We start from the raw sequence: 22,076 nt of genomic DNA on the forward strand, positions 1-22,076 counted from the left end.
ACATCCCCAACACCATTACACCACCACCACCAGCCTGCACAGTGGCATGATGGATCCATGTCCTCATTCTGTTTACGCCAAATTCTGACTCTACCATCTGAATGTCTCAACAGAAATTGAGACTCATCAGACCCAGCAACATTTTTCCAGTCTTCAACTGTCCAATTTTGGTGAGCTCGTGCAAATTGTAGCCTCTTTTTCTTATTTGTAGTGGAGATGAGTGGTACCCGGTGGGGTCTTCTACTGTTGTAGCCCATCCGCCTCAATGTTGTGCATGTTGTGGCTTCACAAATGCTTTGCTGCATACCTCGGTTGTAATGAGTGGTTATTTCAGTCAAAGTTGCTCTTCTATCAGCTTGAATCAGTCGGCCCATTCTCCTTTTGACCTCTAGCATCAACAAGGAATTTTTGCCCACAGGACTGCCGCATACTGGATGTTTTTCCCTTTTCACCCCATTCTTTGTAAACCCTAGAATTGGTTGTGCATGAAAATCCCAGTAACTGAGCAGATTGTGAAATACTCAGACCGGCCAGTCTGGCACCAACAACCATGCCACGCTCAAAATTGCTTAAATCACCTTTCTTTCCCATTCTGACATTCAGTTTGTTCAGGAGTTCAGGAGATTGTCTTGACCAGGATCACACCCCTAAATGCATTGAAGCAACTGCCATGTGTTTGGTTGATTAAATAATTGCATTAATGAGAAATTGAACAGGTGTTCCTAATAATCCTTTAGGTGAGTGAATATATATATATATATATATATATATATATATATATATATATATATATATATATATATATATATATATATATATATATATATATATATATATATATATATATATATATATAAATATATTATATACGTGCTGGTCATATAATTAGAATATCATCCAAAAAGTAGATTTTTTTCACTAATTCCATTTAAAAAGTAAAACTTGTATATTATATTAATTCATTACACACAGACTGATATATTTCAAATGTTTATTTCTTTTAATTTTGATGATTATAACTGACAACTAAGGAAAATCCCAAAGTTCAGTATCTCAGAAAATTAGAATATTGTGAAAAGGTTCAATATTGAAGACACCTGGTGCCACACTCTAATCAGCTAATTAATTCAAAACACCTGCAAAGGCCTTTAAATGGTCTCTCAGTCTTGTTCTGTAGGCTACACAATCATGGGGAAGACTGCTGACTTGACAGCTGTCCAAAAGACGACCATTGACACTTTGCACAAGGAGGGCAAGACACAAAAGGTCATTGCAAAAGAGGCTGGCTATTCACAGAGCTCTGTGTCCAAGCACATTAATAGAGAGGCAAAAGGAAGGAAAATATATGGAAGAAAAAAGTGTACAAGCAATAGGGATAACCGCACCCTGGAGAGGATTGTGAAACAAAACCCATTCAAAAATGTGGGGGAGATTCAAAAAAGAGTGGACTGCAGCTGGAGTCAGTGCTTCACGAACCACCACGCACAGACGTATGCAAGACATGGGTTTCAGCTGTCGCATTCCTTGTGTCAAGCCACTCTTGAACAACAGACAGCGTCAGAAGCGTCTTGCCTGGGCTAAAGACAAAAAAGGACTGGTCTGCTGCTGAGTGGTCCAAAGTTATGTTCTCTGATGAAAGTACATTTTGCATTTCCTTTGGAAATCAGGGTCCCAGAGTCTGGAGGAAGAGAGGAGAGGCACACAATCCATGTTGCTTGAGGTCCAGTGTAACGTTTCCACAGTCAGTGATGGTTTGGGGTGCCATGTCATCTGCTGCTGTTGGTCCACTGTGTTTTCTGGGGTCCAAGGTCAACGCAGCAGTATACTAGGATGTTTTAGAGCACTTCATGCTTCCTGCTGCTGACCAACTTCATGGAGATGCAGATTTCATTTTCCAACAGGACTTGGCACCTGCACACAGTGCCAAAGCAACCAGTACCTGGTTTAAGGAACATGGCATCCCTGTTCTTAATTGGCCAGCAAACTCGCCTGACCTTAACCCCATAGAAAATCTATGGGGTATTGTGAAGAGGAAGATGCGATATGCCAGACCCAACAATGCAGAAGAGCTGAAGGCCACTATCAGAGAAACCTGGGCTCTCATAACACCTGAGCAGTGCCACAGACTCCATGCCACGCTGCATTGCTGCAGTAATTCAGGCAAAAGGAGCCCCAACTAAGTATTGAGTGCTTTACATGCTCATACTTTTCATGTTCATACTTTTCAGTTGGCCAAGATTTCTAAAAATCCTTTCTTTGTATTGTTCTTAAGTAATATTCTAATTTTCTGAGATACTGAATTTGGGATTTTCCTTAGTTGTCAGTTATAATCATCAACATTAAAAAAAATAAACATTTGAGTGTGTGTGTAATGAATATAATATACAAGTTTCACTTTTTGAATGGAATTTGTGAAATAAATCAACTTTTTGATTATATTCTAATTATATGACCAGCACCAGTATAGTGATGGTAAAGATGAATTTTCAGCATCATTATTCCAGTCTTCAGTGTCATGATCTTTCAGAAATCAGTGTAATATGCTGATTTGCTGCTCAAGTAAGATTTATTATCAATGTTAAAAACAATTGTGCTGCACACTTTTTTTGTGAAAACCATGATACCTTTTTTCAGAATTATTTGATGCACAGAAAGAAAACAGAAAGCATTTACTTGAAATAGTATTTTTTTTAACTGTCACTTTTTATGATGAATTGAATGCACCCTTGCTGAATAAAAGTGTTGATTTCTTAAAAAAGAAAAAGAAAAAACGAGAAAAAAAAAATATCTTACTGACCCCAAACTTTTTAGGGTAGTCTACTTCATTTATTTTATAAAATACTTCTGACAAAACAAAAACAAAAAATCAAAATAAAAGAATGGCCTGCAACAACTAGTCAATAAAATCAATAATAATCGATAATGAAAATCATCGATAACGATTCGTATTATTATGGAAGCAGAATAGTCGCGTTAATAACTCACGCAAAAAAACAAGATGCACACGTGTAGCCAATTTCACATTCATGAAACCTAATTCACGTGCACAAAAAACAATTCACATGGGCAAAATACAATTATATATTCATAAAATACATTTCACAAATGCAAAACACAATTTGTAGATTTACAACTGTGCACAAAAACTTTAGAATGTTTAAAATGTACAAGTTCATCCTGTAATGTGAATGTGCAAATCGTCATTCACGTGTGAATTGCCTTGGATTTGTGTGTGTGTATTTTTGAGACTTTCCTGGCAGCACTCTCCTCCCACTTAGATTAGTCCTACGCTTTAGCCAATCAGATTAAATCTTATCAATCGGCCAATCATAACCGCGACCTGGGTGTTACGTCATGAGCGTTCGACCACAATTAGAGATCATGGCTAAGATCGTGGCTAAGAAGCAGAGGTATGTGCAGGTTGATCGGTTAATTTCTGTGTTTACTGAAACTAAGATGTTAGAGATCAGTTGAAGTGATAGTTTATAAAATATTAACAGATGTAAGTAACTGCTGTGGTGATCAGATGTCCCATATGAAGAGGAAATTATGCTTGTTTTGTTGTATTTTAGCTGCAGATACAGAGCCCCTCAGACAGCTCTCTCTGTTACAGTCACGCAAATGACTGCAAAACAATCATCTGTGTGGCCAATAGCTCCCACTTAGCACTGGCCTCATCGAGAAATATTTTTATGAGCACTCATTGTTTAGTGATGAAGAGATTTAGCCATTTGTGCAACAGTATACAGTGTTAAATTATTATTACATAGTTGTTTTTCCCCTGTATTTTTCAGGATTACACACCTTTGGCTTGACATCTGGATAGAAGTCACAAACATCTAAATTCGTGTTTCTTTATTCTATTTTATACTTTGTATATGTCTTAATCTATTCACTACACTTGTACAATTCACCACAATAGATTCATGTTCTGTGCTGTATTGTCATCTCAAGGTTTTTAATGACACGGGACAATGTTGTGAAGCATTAATTTTACTTTGCCTAGCAAAAAAAGCAATTTTTATGCTGACCAGACAAAGACATACTGATCATAGAGATGCAATTAACATCATGCAACTAAGATTACTCAGTAAACTATATTCAATTACTATCCTGCTTCCTGCTCTACCTCTATCTGCACCTCTTGTACTATGTGCTGACTGCATTAAATATCAAACCAAAATCTGATGTGTTCTGACAGAGAAAGGTCTAGTGATGACTAGATTGAACACATTTCATTTGTTAACTTTCACCTGATGTATTGCACTTAAATGTATCATTTGGCCATAAACATCTATCTACTTTAGAAGAAAAGAAAACACTGACTGGAACGCTACCACTACCACTAACATCACTGACCAGCCATGCAATGACATTGTGCTTCCTAAGAACTTGTAACCCAGCTTCAAACTGTTAGTCAGCCAATCTCACAACTATAGAATATGTATACATTTCTCTGTACTACATGTTGTGCTTCTTCATACTTGAAATTGTCAGTTCATCATTTAGTCACCCTTAAGTTGTTCCAAACCTGTATGAATGTCTTTGTTCTGCTGAACACAAAGGAAGATATTTGGAAGAATGTGTGTAACAAAGCAGATCTCGGCAGCCATTGACTACAATAGTATTTTTCTCCCTACTATGGTAGTCAATGGGGACTGAGATCTGCTTGGTTACAAACTTTCTTCCAAATATCTTCCTTTGTTTTCAGCAGAACAAAGAAATTCATACAGGTTTGGAACAACTTGAGGGTGAGGTTTTTTTTTTGGGTGAACTATCTCTTTAATCATGGCCAAGTCATTTCATATAGGTTTTATTCCTAAAGGATTAATAAACTTTCAAATTAATAAAACGTATACATCAATTTATGAATCTAAAAGCCTACATGTGTATGGTATGCATATGCATAATTCTTGATAAAATAAACATAAGAATCCATCAATACTTAAAATAAATGTTTATTTTCACACAGCAGTTAATAAACTATCGCTTCAACTGATCTCTAACATCTTAGTTTCAGTAAACACAGAAATGAACCGATCAAACAGCACATACCTCTGCTGCTTAGCCATGATCTTAGCCATGATCTCTAACTGTGGTCAAACACTGATGACGCGGTTATGACCCTCACGCGGTTATGATTGGCCGATTGATAAGATTAAATCTGATTGGCTAAAGCGTACGACTGATCTGGGTGGGAGGAGAGCTCTGCAAGGAAAGTCTCAAAAACACACACACACAAATCCAAGACAATTCACACGTGAATGACGATTTGCACATTCACATTACAGGATGAACTTGTACATTTTAAACATTCTAAAGTTTTTGTGCACAGTTGTAAATCTACGAATTGTGTTTTGCATTTGTGAAATGTGTTTTATGAATGTATAATTTTATTTTGCGCACGTGAATTGTTTTTTGTGCACATGAATTTGGTTTCATTCGTGTGAAATTGGCTACACATGTGCGCATCTTGTTTTTTGCGTGAATTATTCATGAGTCTAATCTGTCTCCATACAAAAACGTTAATTTAGCTGAAATATCTGCTTTAGGCGCTAAATGTAGTTTTAAAGGTCAACATGTAATTCAAGTATTTTATGAGATTAGGAACTGTAAAGGGATAACAGTGTGTAATTTAATATAAATGAAAGAAGTTTCAACAGGATAAAGAAATGACAGTAACAGGTTACTTTTTCCATAGAGTGTGTGTGTGTGTGTGTTCCTGCAGAACATTCCTCTTATCTGCTAACACTGAGTTTGTGTTTTTCTTCTTTAATATCATTTTAATGTAGGGATTTGCTTAGTAACTTTTTTTGCACATAATGTATAGCACAAACATACCCTTACGAAAATTATGCAGTATTGATAACCATTTGTATAACCACACAAATACCATATAGTTAAACCAGAGGTGTAGCCAGAGGGCCTGACAGGCACAGGCCCGCCCACTATGATGACTAGGCCCCCCCAGTTTATTATACAAATATAATAATATTTATTAAATTAACAGTTGTTTAATGTAATTACAAAATTATTACATCTCAAATACTAAAATAAATAAAATGTGTTTTACATGGTTTTTGCATTATGCTTGATGAGTTTGATTGACAGCTGTGTTAGGCAATTAGGTGTCAGGCTGTCTCATGTATTTTGTGCAGCTCGCGCCTGTGAGTTCTTGAAGTGTGTTTTCACCTATTCACCTATTTACTTAGCCTATAATTTGCAGTTGTGTGATCGATAAACAGCAGCGATACAAAATTCGAAAGGACTTTTAAAAACTTGCATTGACGCGGGAGAGAACCCATCCATCAGGCCACAAGTAACAGTAAGACTTTTCAATTCCAAGCGCAGGTTAATTCTGTAAAGCCAGGAACACAGTGTATGTCAGTTGTGATAGTGTAGGGGTAAGGTATGTGGCACAAAGTTTTCGAATCCGGCTTTTGCCGAGCTCGCTGTACTTCCTTTTCCCATCACATATCAGATCGGAAATGTGTTTATTTTCAATGAAAAATGAAGAAAATATTCGAAAAGTGGAAATAAAGTGCCTAACGTTTGTTGTAACCGCTGCTCATGTTTTGTATGTGGACAGGTAGTCGCTACAGTTGTTGACAGTGACAAATGTGAAAGTGCCTGCTCACTTTTGCCCAGGTCCAACCAAAAAAAAAATTCTGCCTACGCCACTGATAATATTATTGTTTGTTTTGTTCATTGTAAAACCATGGTTAATTTATGTAATGGTAGATATATTCACTATGTATGTTTTCATAGCTCTCAGCTGACACGTGTGTTTGAAGGACAGCATTGGACAGGATGTGGAATAGTGTGTTTTGCCAATAAATAAAAAAAATGGCTTTTTATCCGATAAATCGATTAATCAGGAAAAAATAACCGGCCAACTAATCGATTATCAAAATAATCGTTAGTTGCAGCCCTGTTAACAGAATCGAACATCATTTTGTCTTGGTATGTTATGAACCGGGGAGGAAAATCTGAATAAGAACCTGAATCAAAACAGCTATAAATATCCTTAACACAGATGCATGCGCACGCAACCTGCTGCATGGCATACTCAGAGAGTTGGGCGGCTGGTGTACCTTTTCTCTTTTTGACATGAACATGCTGTGCTTGCTAGTGACAGGCTCAGCATAGCCCTGCACCCAGAGGTCACAACTGACCTTTCCAATTGTGAGTTTTTCCAGCTCTACTACATGTTTGTCTGAAGATGTCCGCCAAAGCATCCTCAGGCACCACGCTGAGACGGCGGTATGGGTTTGGGCATTTTGCTGCTTGTCTTCCAGCATCACGCCTACTCCCTCCTGAATAGCATATGAATGCAGAGCACACTGCCTTGAGTTTTGCATGCTACGAAGCTTAATTGCTGCATGACTAGCCTGTTGTTGCATGGCTGGAGGGATTTCCATTTATTATCTAGTATGAATCATTTTTAAGATGTGCTTGTTCACCACCGGTTTCCCCAAGTTCAAAACACCATTTTGAGTAGGATGTGGAAGATTGTGTGGTCATGAGGTCCAATTTCAGTGCGGGGGAAAAGGAGAGAGCAACAACACCCCTCCCTCCCTCCCGCAGATGGAATATGTGTCTGTGTTTGCACGGAGGGGTAAGTTGGTCGCACCATGCCCAGATCAGGCGGCTCGTGCCAGGGTTCCGCATGCATTGCGCAAAGGGAGGGAAGGGTCAAATTCTGCACTCCATCTGCCATCTGCTTTGGCGGCTCGACGGGGCTGCTCTGCGATATGGCGCCTGCTAGGGTTAACTCGCTGCCTTGATGAATGGTGTTTAAATACCTGCAGAATATCAGCCGGGTCGTCCGTTGGATCGGCAGAGCAGACGTGCCTGCTGTAATGTCAGACAAATGATCACTTTCCTCAAGCCGGGGCCACTTCATCAACGTTAAGCGTTGAGGTGTGCCTTCCTTCACGTTCTGGTAGGAGGTCTGAAATTGGGACTCTCTCCACTTTCACTACTGACCTATTGTGAATCGCAGTGGCTGGAATGAATTACTGCTGAGAGGACAAACGCATAATGTAAGATATTATTGGGGAATTTAACAATGCTCAGGCCTCAGGGACTCTCACAATGTAATGCATGGCCTTTGGAGTACAATTGCTATGGAAACTAGAAGCCCTGGGTGACCAAGTTGCCCACCCACACGGACAGCCGTTAATCATCTTCACTCCAATTCTGGCACAGCAGAATTTGGCCAATGTGTCAAGCAGCAATTATGTATACTTAGTGTTCTCTCCACCCCCCTCGGCTTCGCTCTCTCGTTCTCCCGTCATCCTTCTCTTCCCCTCTCCTTTCCATTTAATCACGGAGCTTTTAAAAGCTCTCTGTTCATTAGCTCCCTTTCATTGTAAATGCATACAATACCAGCAAAGAAAATAGGAACGGTCTTAGTGCCACACAGTACAACATTCCTATTACAGAAATCATATCTAACCGTTTAGCCATTATACTTTCATTCAGAGCTGAGTGACATGCCAAATTACTCCACTGCTCCATTGCTTTCTTTGCATATTGGTTTGTGCAGATCACAGGCGCTAATGGGAAGCGACGAGACAGAGATTATGTTCTGCTGGTCGCAGGGAAACGTTAACGCCATCACAAATCGGTGGCATCCCTTCATTACCTCCATCCAAATCAGCTGTTTCAAGGAGAGCTGACAGCAACATGGGAATTGCAACGCTCTCCATATTTCAAGGACAAAACGCTGCAGCCTGGGTGTCGAGCAGGTGAGTTCGAGCGCATCAGCACTGTATAGAACGTGTTTTTAGAGGTGATCTCGACAGGGGTGAAGCGCGCAGGCTCGTGTGAAGGACGGGTCAGCAATTAGAGCCCTGTTGTGTGCCGAGAGGTTCAGGACAAAGCTGATTGCCTTTTCATACATCTCACAATGAGCCCTGGGGTTGATTTGTATAAATATTTTGTGGCTTTCTCTTGCAGCTTCAAGTCACTTTTGATGGCAGTTGGTATATTAGGGGTTGCCGGTTTTGGACCGTTTGCTGGCAGGCTGTCAGATGTGCCAATGCCTGCCTTTGACTGACTTTTTTTGCAAGGTTTTTGCTTTTTGCTTGACCTGCCCAGTCAACCAGAAGAGGAAATGAGCACTTTGGCACATTTGGGGATAGTGGACCGACAATAGTGCGAGGTTTGGCAATATAACACATTATTGCATTTCTCACATAGGCCGTGTGAAAAACTGCTCAAAAGCAGAGGCAGCCAGCTTTCAAACAGGAAAATATACTTGCTTTTTGTTCATCTACACAAAGAACACGACTGATTCTTGTCACTGTTTTGGTAAATCCTAAACCCAAAAAGCATGAAATCACAGATAATTTGACATCTTGTAGCAATATTATGGTTTAATTCAGGGTCTTGTTTACAACCTGAGATAAGACACAATAAAAAGGAAATATCTGCTGTCATGCCTCCTTGCTCTGGTACATGGCGGTGTGGAGAAAAAATAAATGTTGTTCTATTTCAACGTATTCAAGCAAAATAAATAAGTAAATGCATTTTGAAATATTCGCAGAATAAGATGATCTTCCAGATAAAAAAAGGGTAACACTTTAAATAAGGGTCCAAATCTTACCCTAAATATGCTTATTAGCATGCTTATTACTAGGATATTGGCTGTTTATTAGTACTTATAAAGCACATATTAATGCCTTATGCCTCAACTTATTTTGCATGACACCTCAACTTAACAACTACCTTATTAACTATTAATAAGCAGCAATTGGTAGTTTATTGAGGCAAAAGTCGTAGTTAATAATTAGTTAATAGTGAAAATTGGACCCTAATCTAAATAATTTAAATAAATCATGAATTTATTGCACCAATATATATATATATATATATATATATATATATATATATATATATATATATATATATATATTATTTACAGCAGTAGTTCTCAATGGTTTTGCTTTAGGACACAAACCAAGTGGGGACCCAACACAGTGGCAAAATCATATAAAAGTAAAGAAAACTGTCATCAACATCTATTAAATTGCTAATATTTATTAATATTGCCAGGAACTGATAGGCATAATTTAATATTCTTTAGGAATACAAAATAAAATCATATTTGATATGTGTCAGTGAATATTTAATGTATATCAATGTTGGATATTTATTGGATATGCGTTTACTTTGCCATCACCTTAGTTAATGTTCTCAATCTCTTAATCTCTCAAGACACTGATAATTGAATGACACTGTTAATTGTATTATTTAGTACATCTCAAAATAAAATAAAATCAATCCTTTTAAAAGCTACAAGTGAATTTATGCATCACATTCTTGTAATTCATTAATATAAAGTAGTAGTTAAACCCATGACCTTGGCACCATGCTCTACTGTTTGAGCTAGAGGAATTCTCAAGACTCAAGACAACAAAGTCACATTTTAAAATAGTTTTTCCCTTCTCTGTGTGTAGTAGAACAGTTGAGAACCAATGCTTTACAGAGGTGCAGTAGGCCTATACTGCAACAGCTTTATCACACAGTGAAAATACAATGCCTCTAATAAGCAGAACCATTAGCAAGACAGTGACTTACCTTGTGAGGGCACGTGGCTGGGACAAGAGGGAATGTTTTATCTGGGGTCTGGCTCTGGTTCTAGAAGAGAAACAAATCACTCTGTGTTAGTTATTTTAGTTAGAATAAAACTGTTGCATTCAAACACAGTTCCTATAAATTGCATGTTTCGTAATAAGGTAGAACAAAGTGACCTATTACGTACACTTTTTCTGAAGAAATGGAAAAGCCAATTGAGTGAATAAAGGTTAAGGTCATCAATCTGCGCTGGTGGAATTTACCGCCAACAGATGGCTACAGCAAAACTTCTCAATGCAAGACTATTCCTGCGCCCCTAATGCCGAAAACATGAGCGTAGCACATAGCACAGGCTTCATAACATATGCAAAGGTTCTCAAACAGGATTTCATTAACCAATTAGCATATTGTAAATATGGTGCTACATCAGACTGATACATGAAAACCAACACTAAAAAGGTTGCACGTAGGTAAGTCAACAAGGCAACAACAGATGGTCCTGCTGTTTGCGATTATGCATGATGCAGGGCCTCTGCACACTGACAAAGGCAGCGCAGGGGGAAATGACCATCTTGAAGTGACCTCGCATACATATGAGGAACAATAAGCAGTCGAGCCCGCACAGCGGGGGACAAACTTCTCTCCCTTATACTTGAGGGACGCCCAGTTGATTCCAAGCAGGTGCTGCCAGTCATTCTCTTACATCCAGTTATCTTCTTTTTGTAGAACTAATGCTCTCTGACACTATTAATGGCTTCCTTATGGTATCACCAAGAGAGATGAAACATTGAGCGGTCCAGACTTCAACATCTATATTTCATCAGCACTTAGAGAAGTCAGCATCGGCTGTGTGGTAACCTCACTTCACACCCACTGTCGGGTAAAAGACAAACACTGCATGGTCAGCCCTTGGCGTCTGAGATAATAGAAAGGAGTTTTGTGCCACTCTTGCAAAGAGGATCTACAGAGACATAGGTTACACAATTGTACTTTTTTTTTGTGCAATTGACCAATTAAAGAATCATTCTTCTCCTCTTCATCCTGACTCATACACTCCTGGAGACAGTTTTTCCTTTAATGAGCTAGTTTTAAACAAAACATGATATCGTAACCTGAGCAGAGCTGGCACATGAGCTCAAGTGGGGGGAGACTAATAAAATACACATTCTCCTGGTTGCAAGGGCAGCTCAGAGGACACAACATGTTTATTCAGGAGAGCTGCTGTCAGCATCACTCGCATTGACCTGTGTCTGCTCTACTTTTGTCAGTCAAAACATCTATTAAGCACTGTTAAGAACAGTACAGTTTGCGCTACATGGTACACGAAAAACATCGCTATTCTGATTGTGAGTATGATATTTTATACAACATTTTACAATAAATAAACAATAAGTTAATTCTAAGTAACTTAGACACATTTAGACACTTTAGTAACTTTAGACACATTGCTGGTTACTCCTTTGCTCTACCAGCGAATAGTTCCAAATCAGGCAAAGCAGAACCACTGCATCTCCAAACAATACACAGCAGTGGTGTTTACTAGTTCCTGAATGAATCAGCAAACCAAATTGGGTGAATGATTCAATGACTCGAGAACAAATGAATCAGTGCATTTGAAGAAATCGATCTATTAATTTCTAAAGCGCTTGTCGCCGGGATGCTGGAGCCTGATCAGTGCCTAACCAAAGGCAATCAGAACAGTTGAATGAATTGGTTGAGTGAATGATTCAATGATTCACTCCTGAATGAATCAGTGCATTTGAAGAAATCAATCCATTCATTTCCAAACCGCTTGTCGCTGGGATGCTGGAGCCTAACCAGTGCCTAACCCATTCCATCAGAACAGTTGAACGGATTGGTTGAGTGAATTATTCAATGACTCACTCCTGAATGAATCAGTGCATTTGAACAAATCGTTCTATCAATTTCAAAACCGCTTGTTGCTGGGATGCTGGAGCCTAACCAGCGCCTAATCCAGTCCATCAGAACAATTGAATATACTTGGTTCAGTGAATTATTCAATGACTCACTCCTGAATGAATCAGTGCATTTGAACAAATCATTCTATCAATTTCCAAACCACTTGTCGCTGGGATGTTGGAGCCTAACCAGCGCCTAACCCATTCCATCAGAACAGTTGAACGAATTGGTTGAGTGAATTATTCAATGACTCACTCCTGAATAAATCAGTGCATTTGAACAAATTGTTCTTTTAATTTCCAAACTGCTTGTCGCTAGGATGCTGGAGACTAACTAGCGCCTAATCCAGTCCATCAGAACAATTGAATATACTTGGTTGAGTGAATTATTCAATGACTCACTCCTGAATGAATCAGTGCATTTGAACAAATCGTTCTATCAATTTCCAAACTGCTTGTCACTGGGATGCTGGAGCCTAACCTGTGCCTAACCCATTCCATCAAAACAGTTGAACAAATTGGGTGAGTGATTGATTCAATGATTCAATAATGAATGAATCAGTGTAGCTGAATGAATAGGTTGAGAGAATGGTTTGATGACTAGGTCGTAAAGACTGCCAGTTGTAGGATTGAACAAATCAGTCGAATGAATGATTCAATGTGTAGCACAAAAAAGTAACTTGTTGCCAGCAGCTTGTCGTAATGATGTAATCTGCAGAACGAGTCACAAAAAATTCTCCACCACTTATACACATACTGACAGTTTGAAATGTGCATCAAGATTAGTTTTTAAAGTCAGAGCATCTGTTTTGCTGGAGACTCACTAATTGTATTATGGTCACTGTAGAAAAAGAGCAATATGTGTTCCAATCTGGTTTTCTGTGCATTGCTTGGATTATTTTTCATTGGTGGAGACAAATATATAATAAATAACTTGTCAATTGTGTCTGAAACGGAGGTTATTGTTCAATAGAACTTTTGTATTAAAAGCGATATCAAGCATGCTGCAGAACTGCATATTAATTACCCTCTGGCTTTGTGTCGACAGCCAAATCACAGTCGTGCTGATATCCAGAACAACACCTCTTGCTGGTGTAATGTTGCTTAAATAAACTGGGCAACAGTTATGAAACAAAAACATATTGAAGAGAAGTAAAAACGGAATCTTTGTAAAAATTGCATTGGTGTTAATGCTTTATTTCCTGTTTAATGTTTTGCTCAGCCACGGTTAATTATTTAATATGACAGGTATGCTGCGCGGAGTGTATTAACTTGTCCTGCATGTTTAAATAATATATGATCCCATTAAAATTTGACATAGACGACAGACACACACACACCACTGGGGCTTTATTCATTTGCAGGTACATAGCCACCATTATCAGGCAGTGTTGACCCAGTGTGTTCAACTGAATGGCCTTTCTGTAATGTGCGGCGAAATTATATGTTGCACTGAAAGCCTAGGCTATGCAAATGCGACATAACTGCACGGGTACAAGCTGATGACTTCAGTGCTCTGCTGTTATTTTGGAGAGCGGATAACTCTGTAAAATAAGTGCGGATGTAGGGAATGGTTTTCAAATGGTCGCTTTCTTACAAGAAAATCTTTATTGGTATCTTCCTTCCTTCTCAGCTCTCTCCATAATTCATGCAGCGAAAGTAAACTTGTGAAAGCAAAATGTGATTTTGTCAAGGTTGTGAAGTGCAGTCAAATAAACATGATGGAAAATGCCAGATAGAAGGCAAATTTATTATCTCTTCTCATTACGTGTTACATCTCTGCTTCACAGTACAGAGACAAATTAGTTTTTATCGAGATGCCAAATTGCTAATATTAAAGCTCTCTGCTGTTCCTCCCCAAAACAAGCCATGGCAGTGATTTCTTCACTTCACTCTGCTGAATGTTTTCCTCTCCAAATGGTAGTGGAGGAGAAAAGAGAGCAAGCGGTAGGCTGCAAAGAGCCGTAATCTCCTTGCCAGCAGTGTTGAGGCTGACTGACATTCAATGTGCCATTGCTATAAAGGGGTGCTCTTTGACACGACAGCCTCCCACAAGTGCATCAAGACACCAAGGTTTCTTGCTCCTGGTGTGCTCATTTGCTAAGCAGTGTGAAGCCCCTTCTTTTAGACTGGTCTTGAGAGCTGGAGGAAGTCTCAATTAGGCCTTTGTAATGAGTTAGAGGCACAGGTATTCTGAGCCTGAGTTTAGCTCTACAGCTGCATCGGTCTGCGTGTGGAAGAAAAAAAGAAGAAGAATGTCCTCTGGAAGCTATGACGACCACAATATTCATTCTACAAACTGGGTTCCACTTGTGTCCCATTTATAGATATGCAATTTTTTAACAATGAATAACTATTATTTCAACTCTTAATATGCCTAGCTGTATCAGCAAATGGAAATAAAATACAATACCATTCAACAGCTTAGGGTCAGTATGGTTTTGTGTGTGTGTGTGTGTGTGTGTGTGTGTGTTTTGTTTCTTTATTCAGCAAGGACACTTGATTGAAATGATCAAAAGTGACAGTAACATTTATGTTACAAAAAGATTTATATTTAAAATAGATGCTGTTCTATTAATCAAAGAATCCTGGCAAAAATGTATAGTATTTCCACAAAAAATATTGAGCAGCGCAACTCAACATTGAGATCATCACAGGAATAAATTACATTATATATATATGTATATATATATATATATATATATATATATATATATATATATATATATATACACACCAGTGATGCGCGGGTTGATCCAAAATGAGCGGGTGCCTGCGGTCACCCGCGGTTACCCGCGGTAACGAGTCATCCAAAATAATTTTTAATGATATTCGGGTCGCGGTCGGTCGGGTCATCCTTATTTTCCTTTTGAATGTTGAGCGTTATTAACTTTTTAATAAATAGGCTACTGACGCGGGACAAAATGCCCGCTTTCCCAACACGTTGAACTGAGCAATGCCATTGTGCCATTTTAATAGGCTACTTTTAAGCGCATATAGCTCAGAAAAGTCAGTTTTATGTATTTTCTGAGAGGGGGCGGGATTTTTGTTGTCAGGGGAGAGACGCACACATCGATTAGACTGGATAAACACATGCAGCATCTTAATTGTTAAGAAAATGAAACAAAATAAATGAATAAATCAATCCATTAGGAGCGCAAACTGTTCTTTTTCTGAATGCTGTATGATATAGTCTAGTGTTATGTAATAAACATGTAGCCTAATTTAGTTGAAGCTTCTATTCAAAAGCAACTACATCACTCAGCTGGCATAAGAAAGTGAAACCAGCTCTTAAGGGCTTTCTCGCAGTTGACCTGCTGATGACCTTCAAGCCGGGTCGAAACATAAACATCGCGTTCATCAATAGTATGCATCTAGACAGCTGAAATGGAAAATGATGGGCCGCCTCAAGAACTGCCTGCTCTCGCCGCTGCACCTCTGAGCGCACCACGTCAGGGCCTGAAACATTTTCTCAATGGCCCAATGAGCTACGATGAGCATTTATTACTTTAAAAAAATGCGGGTCAGGAAGCGGGTCGGGTACAATATTTTCTTCTTTTTTTTTTGCGGTCCGAGTTGCGGGCGGGTTAGTTGAAAACGTCGGTCGGGTGCGGGTTGTTTATACATTGACCCGCGCATCACTGATACACACACACTGATCAGGCATAACATTATGACTAATATTGTGTTGGTCCCCATTTTGCTGCCAAAACAGCCCTGACCCATTGAGGCATGTACTCCACTAGACCCCTGAAGATGTGCTGTGGTATCTGGCTCCAAGATGTTGGCAGCAGATCCTTTAAGTCCTGTAAGTTGCAAGGTGGGGCTTCCAGGTAAGTGACTTCTCTTATTGGCCTGCCTGGGTATGGTTGGTAAACCAATGAGGTGCATGCGGCTGTAGTATTTTAGGACCTTTATTTTGACGGATTCGGTCCTGTTGATTCAGGGTTTGCTTTCTCCCTGGCACTTCCTTTCCCGTCCCCATTCCTGTACAGGTATGTTGAGATCCTGCTGATGGTGTAATATGAGCCTCTTATGGCTGTGCTGTATTATATTATGCACTATTTATAGTTTAGAGTGGTGTTGGTGGTGTCTGCACTGTGGCAAGTTTGTGGCGGAGTTCGCTACGTTGTGTTCATTTTAAATCCCATGGTCACTTACTGTCGTATTGTGTATTGCTCTCAGTAGCGGCAATTGCAAGTGTTAAACGCTGGCCTATAGACGGATTTACTGTACCTGTTGTGAGTTATTTTGGTTTTTATTTAGTGTAATTTTTGTACATTTGTGGTTGTGACTGTTGTTAATGTGTTTTTCTTTTCACTCCAGGAGCTGGTGTGGAACAGGGGAGGCTAGCTTCATTCGGTGGTGTGTTTCACGGTGTGCTGAGTGTGCTGACACAACTTCCTTAATGGTGTGTGCGCGTGGTGTCTGATTTGGTGTGAATTTGAGGTGGGTTTGAACGACCTCCTGAGTTGCAGCCGGCCTGCCTTGTTCCCGCGAAACCTGGCTCTGGAGAATTATTGTGATGTTGGACATGTCTCATGAGAGAGAGTTTTAATACTTTTTATAATAAAATATATTTTTGTAACGATACCCTGTCTCCCTACCTATTCCTTTGCCTTCAATTGGTAAAACTTACCTGTGTCCTTATTGGGAGTATTTCCCTGGTCCTTCACCAGGAGGGCGTAGTCGGATTAATTTAACTGATTTATGTTTCCCATCACTGGGGTTTGCCGCACATGGATCGGACTTGTTTGTTCAGCACATCCTATTTTAAATTGTACTAATATTTCACAATATTACTGTTTTTAATGTGTTTTGATCAAACAAATGGAGCCCTAGTTCCAATAATGTATTATGATGGTGGTGTGTAAAACCTGTTACCATTACATTTTTTTTTATAAGTATAAATAGTATAAAAGTATAAACTTTTACAAATATCACAATTCAAAGTTTTCAGTCACGTGACTGTCGCAGAAACCTTGGAGGGCAAAACCGCCATAAAACTCCATAGAACTGCAGCACAAGCCTGTCAAATTTCCATCTTAAAACAAAACTATGTGAACAAGATGCACGTTTGATCCATGCATGTACAGCACCTGCTGCAGTATTTCAGTCACTAAAAACAGCGGGACGTTTTTTAAAACGCTTAACGTGAAAAACACTAGGGTGAGTTGCACCAATAAGGATTCAATTAAGCAAAGTTTAACACTAATCTAGGATTTGTTGATATGGGTTTTATTTTAAATCGAGTTGTTGCACCACTTAATTTTAAACACAGATAAATTTTGCAGTAAAACAGTTAAAATTAAAGAGCTGATCAAGCAGCAGACGGAGGGTGAACCGGCGACAGGCTAAAGAATCCTTATTTGTGCAACCCACTCTTAAAGTGCTGTAATGTACTAAAACAGTGATATTAAAAGATCAAATCAGTTTACACCTTTTTGATGATGCGTATACAGGCGAGCAGATGAGCCCAGAATATGAATGCAACGCGTTTTCTTTATAATGGTTTTCGATGGGAAAACACTTAACAAGAAAAATTGTGTTGCACTAATATTCTGTGTTCATTTGCTTTCCTGTACAAAGTATGCAACATCAAGGTGTATAAGGTGTATATTGAATTTGGTATTTTAATATCAAAGTTTTACTGCATTAATACTGACTTCAAACCTGGTAAAAATGACTAGTGGGCAACGGAGGAAAGCCTTGTTTTGCCCTCCAGGTGGGCATTCAAGCATGTGACGTCACGTGAAAACTATGAATTCTTCAATGGTTTTAAAATGTCAACCTTGTTACCATGATCTCTGCTCAAAAATCTGCATTTAATTTGTTTTCTGAAAAGCAACTTGTAGTTTCACAAATCTGAAATTAGTCTATAAACTGTCAACCATTAGTTTTCAACATATTATATCCCAACATATTCTATTAAAATTGTTTAATATAGCTTGAAAAGGCACAATCCAGTTTATTAAAACATGCAAAACACATTAGTTTTCTATGCAAAAATCTTACAAAACAATTACTTTAGGAGGTTGAGGAGATTCCCCCCTTCTAAATGTAAAGTGCTTTGAGGACCCAGATAAGCGCTATATAAATCTAACAAATTATTATTATTATTTAAAAAAAAAAAAGCCATTTCAAGCTGGTAGGGTAAAGGCACTTGTTTCATAAAATGGCATAGGTATGCATGAGTGTGTTTATCTGTATAATAAAAGTGCTCAAAAGTGCTGTGGGCCACATAATAGCCAAGATCTAATTTGGAATGATATATTTTTTTATTTACGGTTGCCAACAAAGATAAAGCAAATTTTGTCACATACACATAGCTAGGTAAAGAAACACAGCCACGCAAACGCTCTCTCACACAGACACTACTGTATCCTTAGGCCATAATGAGCCTGCTATGTGTTTTAAAAGGATTAGCTGCATTAAAAATCACATTTCATTCTCAAGCTGAGCAAAACAAAGCAGTTCATAGCAAACATGTTCATTTATTACTGCTTTGCAGGGGTTTAAATACAAAGCATGAATATTTCATCACAGCTAATCTAATCTGGTCGTGTTCATGCGTGCATTTATTATGAAACCTAAAGAAAATGACAGAGATGTGCAGTACCGGTCAAATGTTTGGAATAGGATTGTTTTAATGTTGTTGTAAAAAGTCTCTTATGCACACCAAGGCTGCATTTTTTTTATCAAAACTGTAATATTATGAAATATTATAACTAAATATTATGAAATATCATTACAAGGTACGCATGTAACTGCATGCATTTTGCAGAAGAACGTTGTTTTGGTTGTGCTTTGGCTTTGAGTGAATGTGTGGATGAATATGGTTATCCTACCTCTCATAAAACATTCACTACTAGGTTTAAGAGCTGTAATAACCAGTTTAGATGGAAACGATCTCAAGCTGACTAGTTGAAGATGTTACTATAGCTATAATCATTAATAGACACGGTACTTTGAAAAAAAATTCCCACACGGTTACAACAACCTAATAACATGACCATTCACAATAGATCATGCTTTACAATGAACTTACGATGAATATACCTTACTCAACTGGGGCCATATTCACAAAACATCTTAAGGCTGAATGTAGCTCCTAACTTGCCGATTTAGGAGAAACTCTATAATTTTTTTAGGAGAAAAAATTATAGGCATGTCAGTCCTAATTTTAGGACTCCTAAATTTTTGCTCTAAGAGTATTTCACAAAGCATTTTAGTTCTAAAACCAGCTCTTAAATATCTGAAAAATTAGGAGTTGTCAAGAGGACCCCCTATATCACTAAGACCAAAAGAAATGCCAAAAATAAATCTTTGAAAATATATAAATGAAAAAGAAAATAATGTCTGATTACCTGTGGCAGTTGAATAGAGTAAAAGAGTAACAAGCATTTGGTGTGCTGTCCGAGCTCATAATTTAGCCCAAACCCAGAGTACTCCCCTGTCTCCCTGGCTGGGAATAGGAACCAGCCGAGAGTGAGTCGTCGGGTGGCGGAGGGATGCAGAAAACTGTTGAGCTAACTAGGTGAGTCAGCTGTGTGTATATATGCCTCCTCTCGGGCTGACTAGCATTTGAACGTGCTCCTCCGGAACTTTGTCGCTTGAATTCTGCAATCTTTCGAGATGCAGACATGTAAGAGACTGACAATTAGCTGAACATATACTTGTTTAATTAGTGACACTTAGCCTACATTTTAAAATCGTTAATTGAATATTGCAACATGATACATCGTTCTACAATATTTCTATGATTATTCTCTAGTGAACTAACAGCTGTGGACACTGAATGACTTCTGAGGTAAATGTAATGCTACGTGACATTGTTTACAAGCAGTTTTATTGATGTTTTTCCGCCGTTGAAACACTGATTGAGCGATTACATGACATATGATAGGTTTCAGTAAGTTGTAATGTATCCTAAACCTACCTTCAGCTGTTGATTCATGTTTATTCTTTCACTAGGAAGAGATGATTGCATTCGCTCGTGCCACCACTCGAACTGACGCGCCTATACAGTGATCTGTCACGTCACATTAAAGAGCATCAAAACGGCATTTATCGTTTTAATTCCGTTATAAAATGGACAGAATACTTCATATGTTCATGTGGGAACTCGGATTGAAGTATGTTCCGAGCTTAAAACAAGCCGACTATTAACTGTTAAAGATTTCATTCGTACCACTCAGTACACACGTGCACCGAACCGTAAGCCCTGTACTGAAGCGGTTTAGTACGAATACTTGTACCGTTCCACCCCTAATGTATAATGATTTTTCATTTTATAATTATTAAGCACCAAATTGTGGAGGATTATGTGACAGTTAACCCCCTCGAGTCGGCCGTCGCACCGGCGCGATCGACTCGCTTTTTTTATAATCAATGCCAAAGAGACTCAAATAACTCTGTCATTTTTTTATCAGTCAGGCAAGTGTTATAATCATTATAATCTGTTAAATTTATATTTATTTTTTGTGTACAGTCACAAAAAACAAAACAAAATTGTTGTGCTTTTTGCAAAATAAAGAAAACAAACATGATACCCTTACGTGATCTGCAGCCTCTCTCAGAAAGATTTTCATTGAGATAGTCTTCAGAAAAGGAACTCTAGCTTAGTGAATACTTGTTTCACAAACATGAGACATATGTCTAAAGAAATGTTGAAATGTCAGGTTTTAAATAATGTAAATCAAATCAAAAACAAATATTCTGTGTTTAATCTGTTTGAAAAGAGAGAGATGTCAGTCGTTCGCGAGGGTATCATTATCCGCTAATGTGGCCACTACAAGATCCATGCGTCAACGCCCACACATCAACTCAAACAAACACATCAAGTGTAGTGCTATACTTCAGCTACATCGTTTTGAGACATGCTGAGGAATAATCCTGGAATAATTCAGCTCACCTCATTCAGCTGCTGATTATAAGGTAGGCTAAGTTTATTTTGTTAGCATCTGTGAATATTAAACGCAAAAAGATTGTTTAAGTATTAATCCTGCTGCAACATAAAACGTCATACACACAATGATGGCGTGTCTCATAAATGAACCGAAACTCAAAATGATATTTGAGTATTGTGTGTATCTGATCGTTTACAAAATCAAATGATTCAGAAAATGTTTGCCATTGAAATGACTGTGAAAAAAGTGCCCCAATCAACCTGAATTCACACATTACTCTTTGACATCATAATTGCATTGCATTATGTTGGTTTAAATCCCAAATATTTTACTTATAACATTCATCATTACCAATTATTCAGTTATTTGTATTTATTGAATACTGAATTGTGTTCAGTGTCACAATATTACTGTTTTTTTAGCATGAGACTTCTTTCAAAAACATTACAAATGGTACACTGCAAAAAATGCTCTTCTTAGAATTTGTGTCTTTTTTCTAGTCAAGATGCATTTACTAGATAAGTAAAGTTTTTCTTGTTTTGTTGAAAATCAAATAAAAAAGTGAGTTTTTGCTTAAAACAAGCTAAATTATATGCCAATGGGGTAAGAAAAAAAATCTTGTTTTTGATTGAAATCTCGTTTCTTGTTTCTGTCCCAAACAGAA

At 38.2% G+C, this 22,076-nt stretch overlaps 1 protein-coding gene across 1 annotated transcript in view; it reads right to left on the reverse strand.

Annotated features, from left to right (window-relative positions):
- pcdh11 (protocadherin 11) overlaps nucleotides 1-22,076 on the reverse strand; it is a 261,233-nt gene that overhangs the window by 147,761 nt on the left and 91,396 nt on the right. The window contains exon 4 of the mRNA XM_079839534.1: nucleotides 10,588-10,647. Coding sequence (XP_079695660.1) covers nucleotides 10,588-10,647 — 60 coding nt within the window. The remainder of the gene's footprint in view (nucleotides 1-10,587; nucleotides 10,648-22,076) is intronic.

Source organism: Gobio gobio (genome assembly GCF_949357685.1).
Source record: "Gobio gobio genome assembly, chromosome: 16".
Lineage (NCBI taxonomy): Eukaryota > Metazoa > Chordata > Actinopteri > Cypriniformes > Gobionidae > Gobio > Gobio gobio.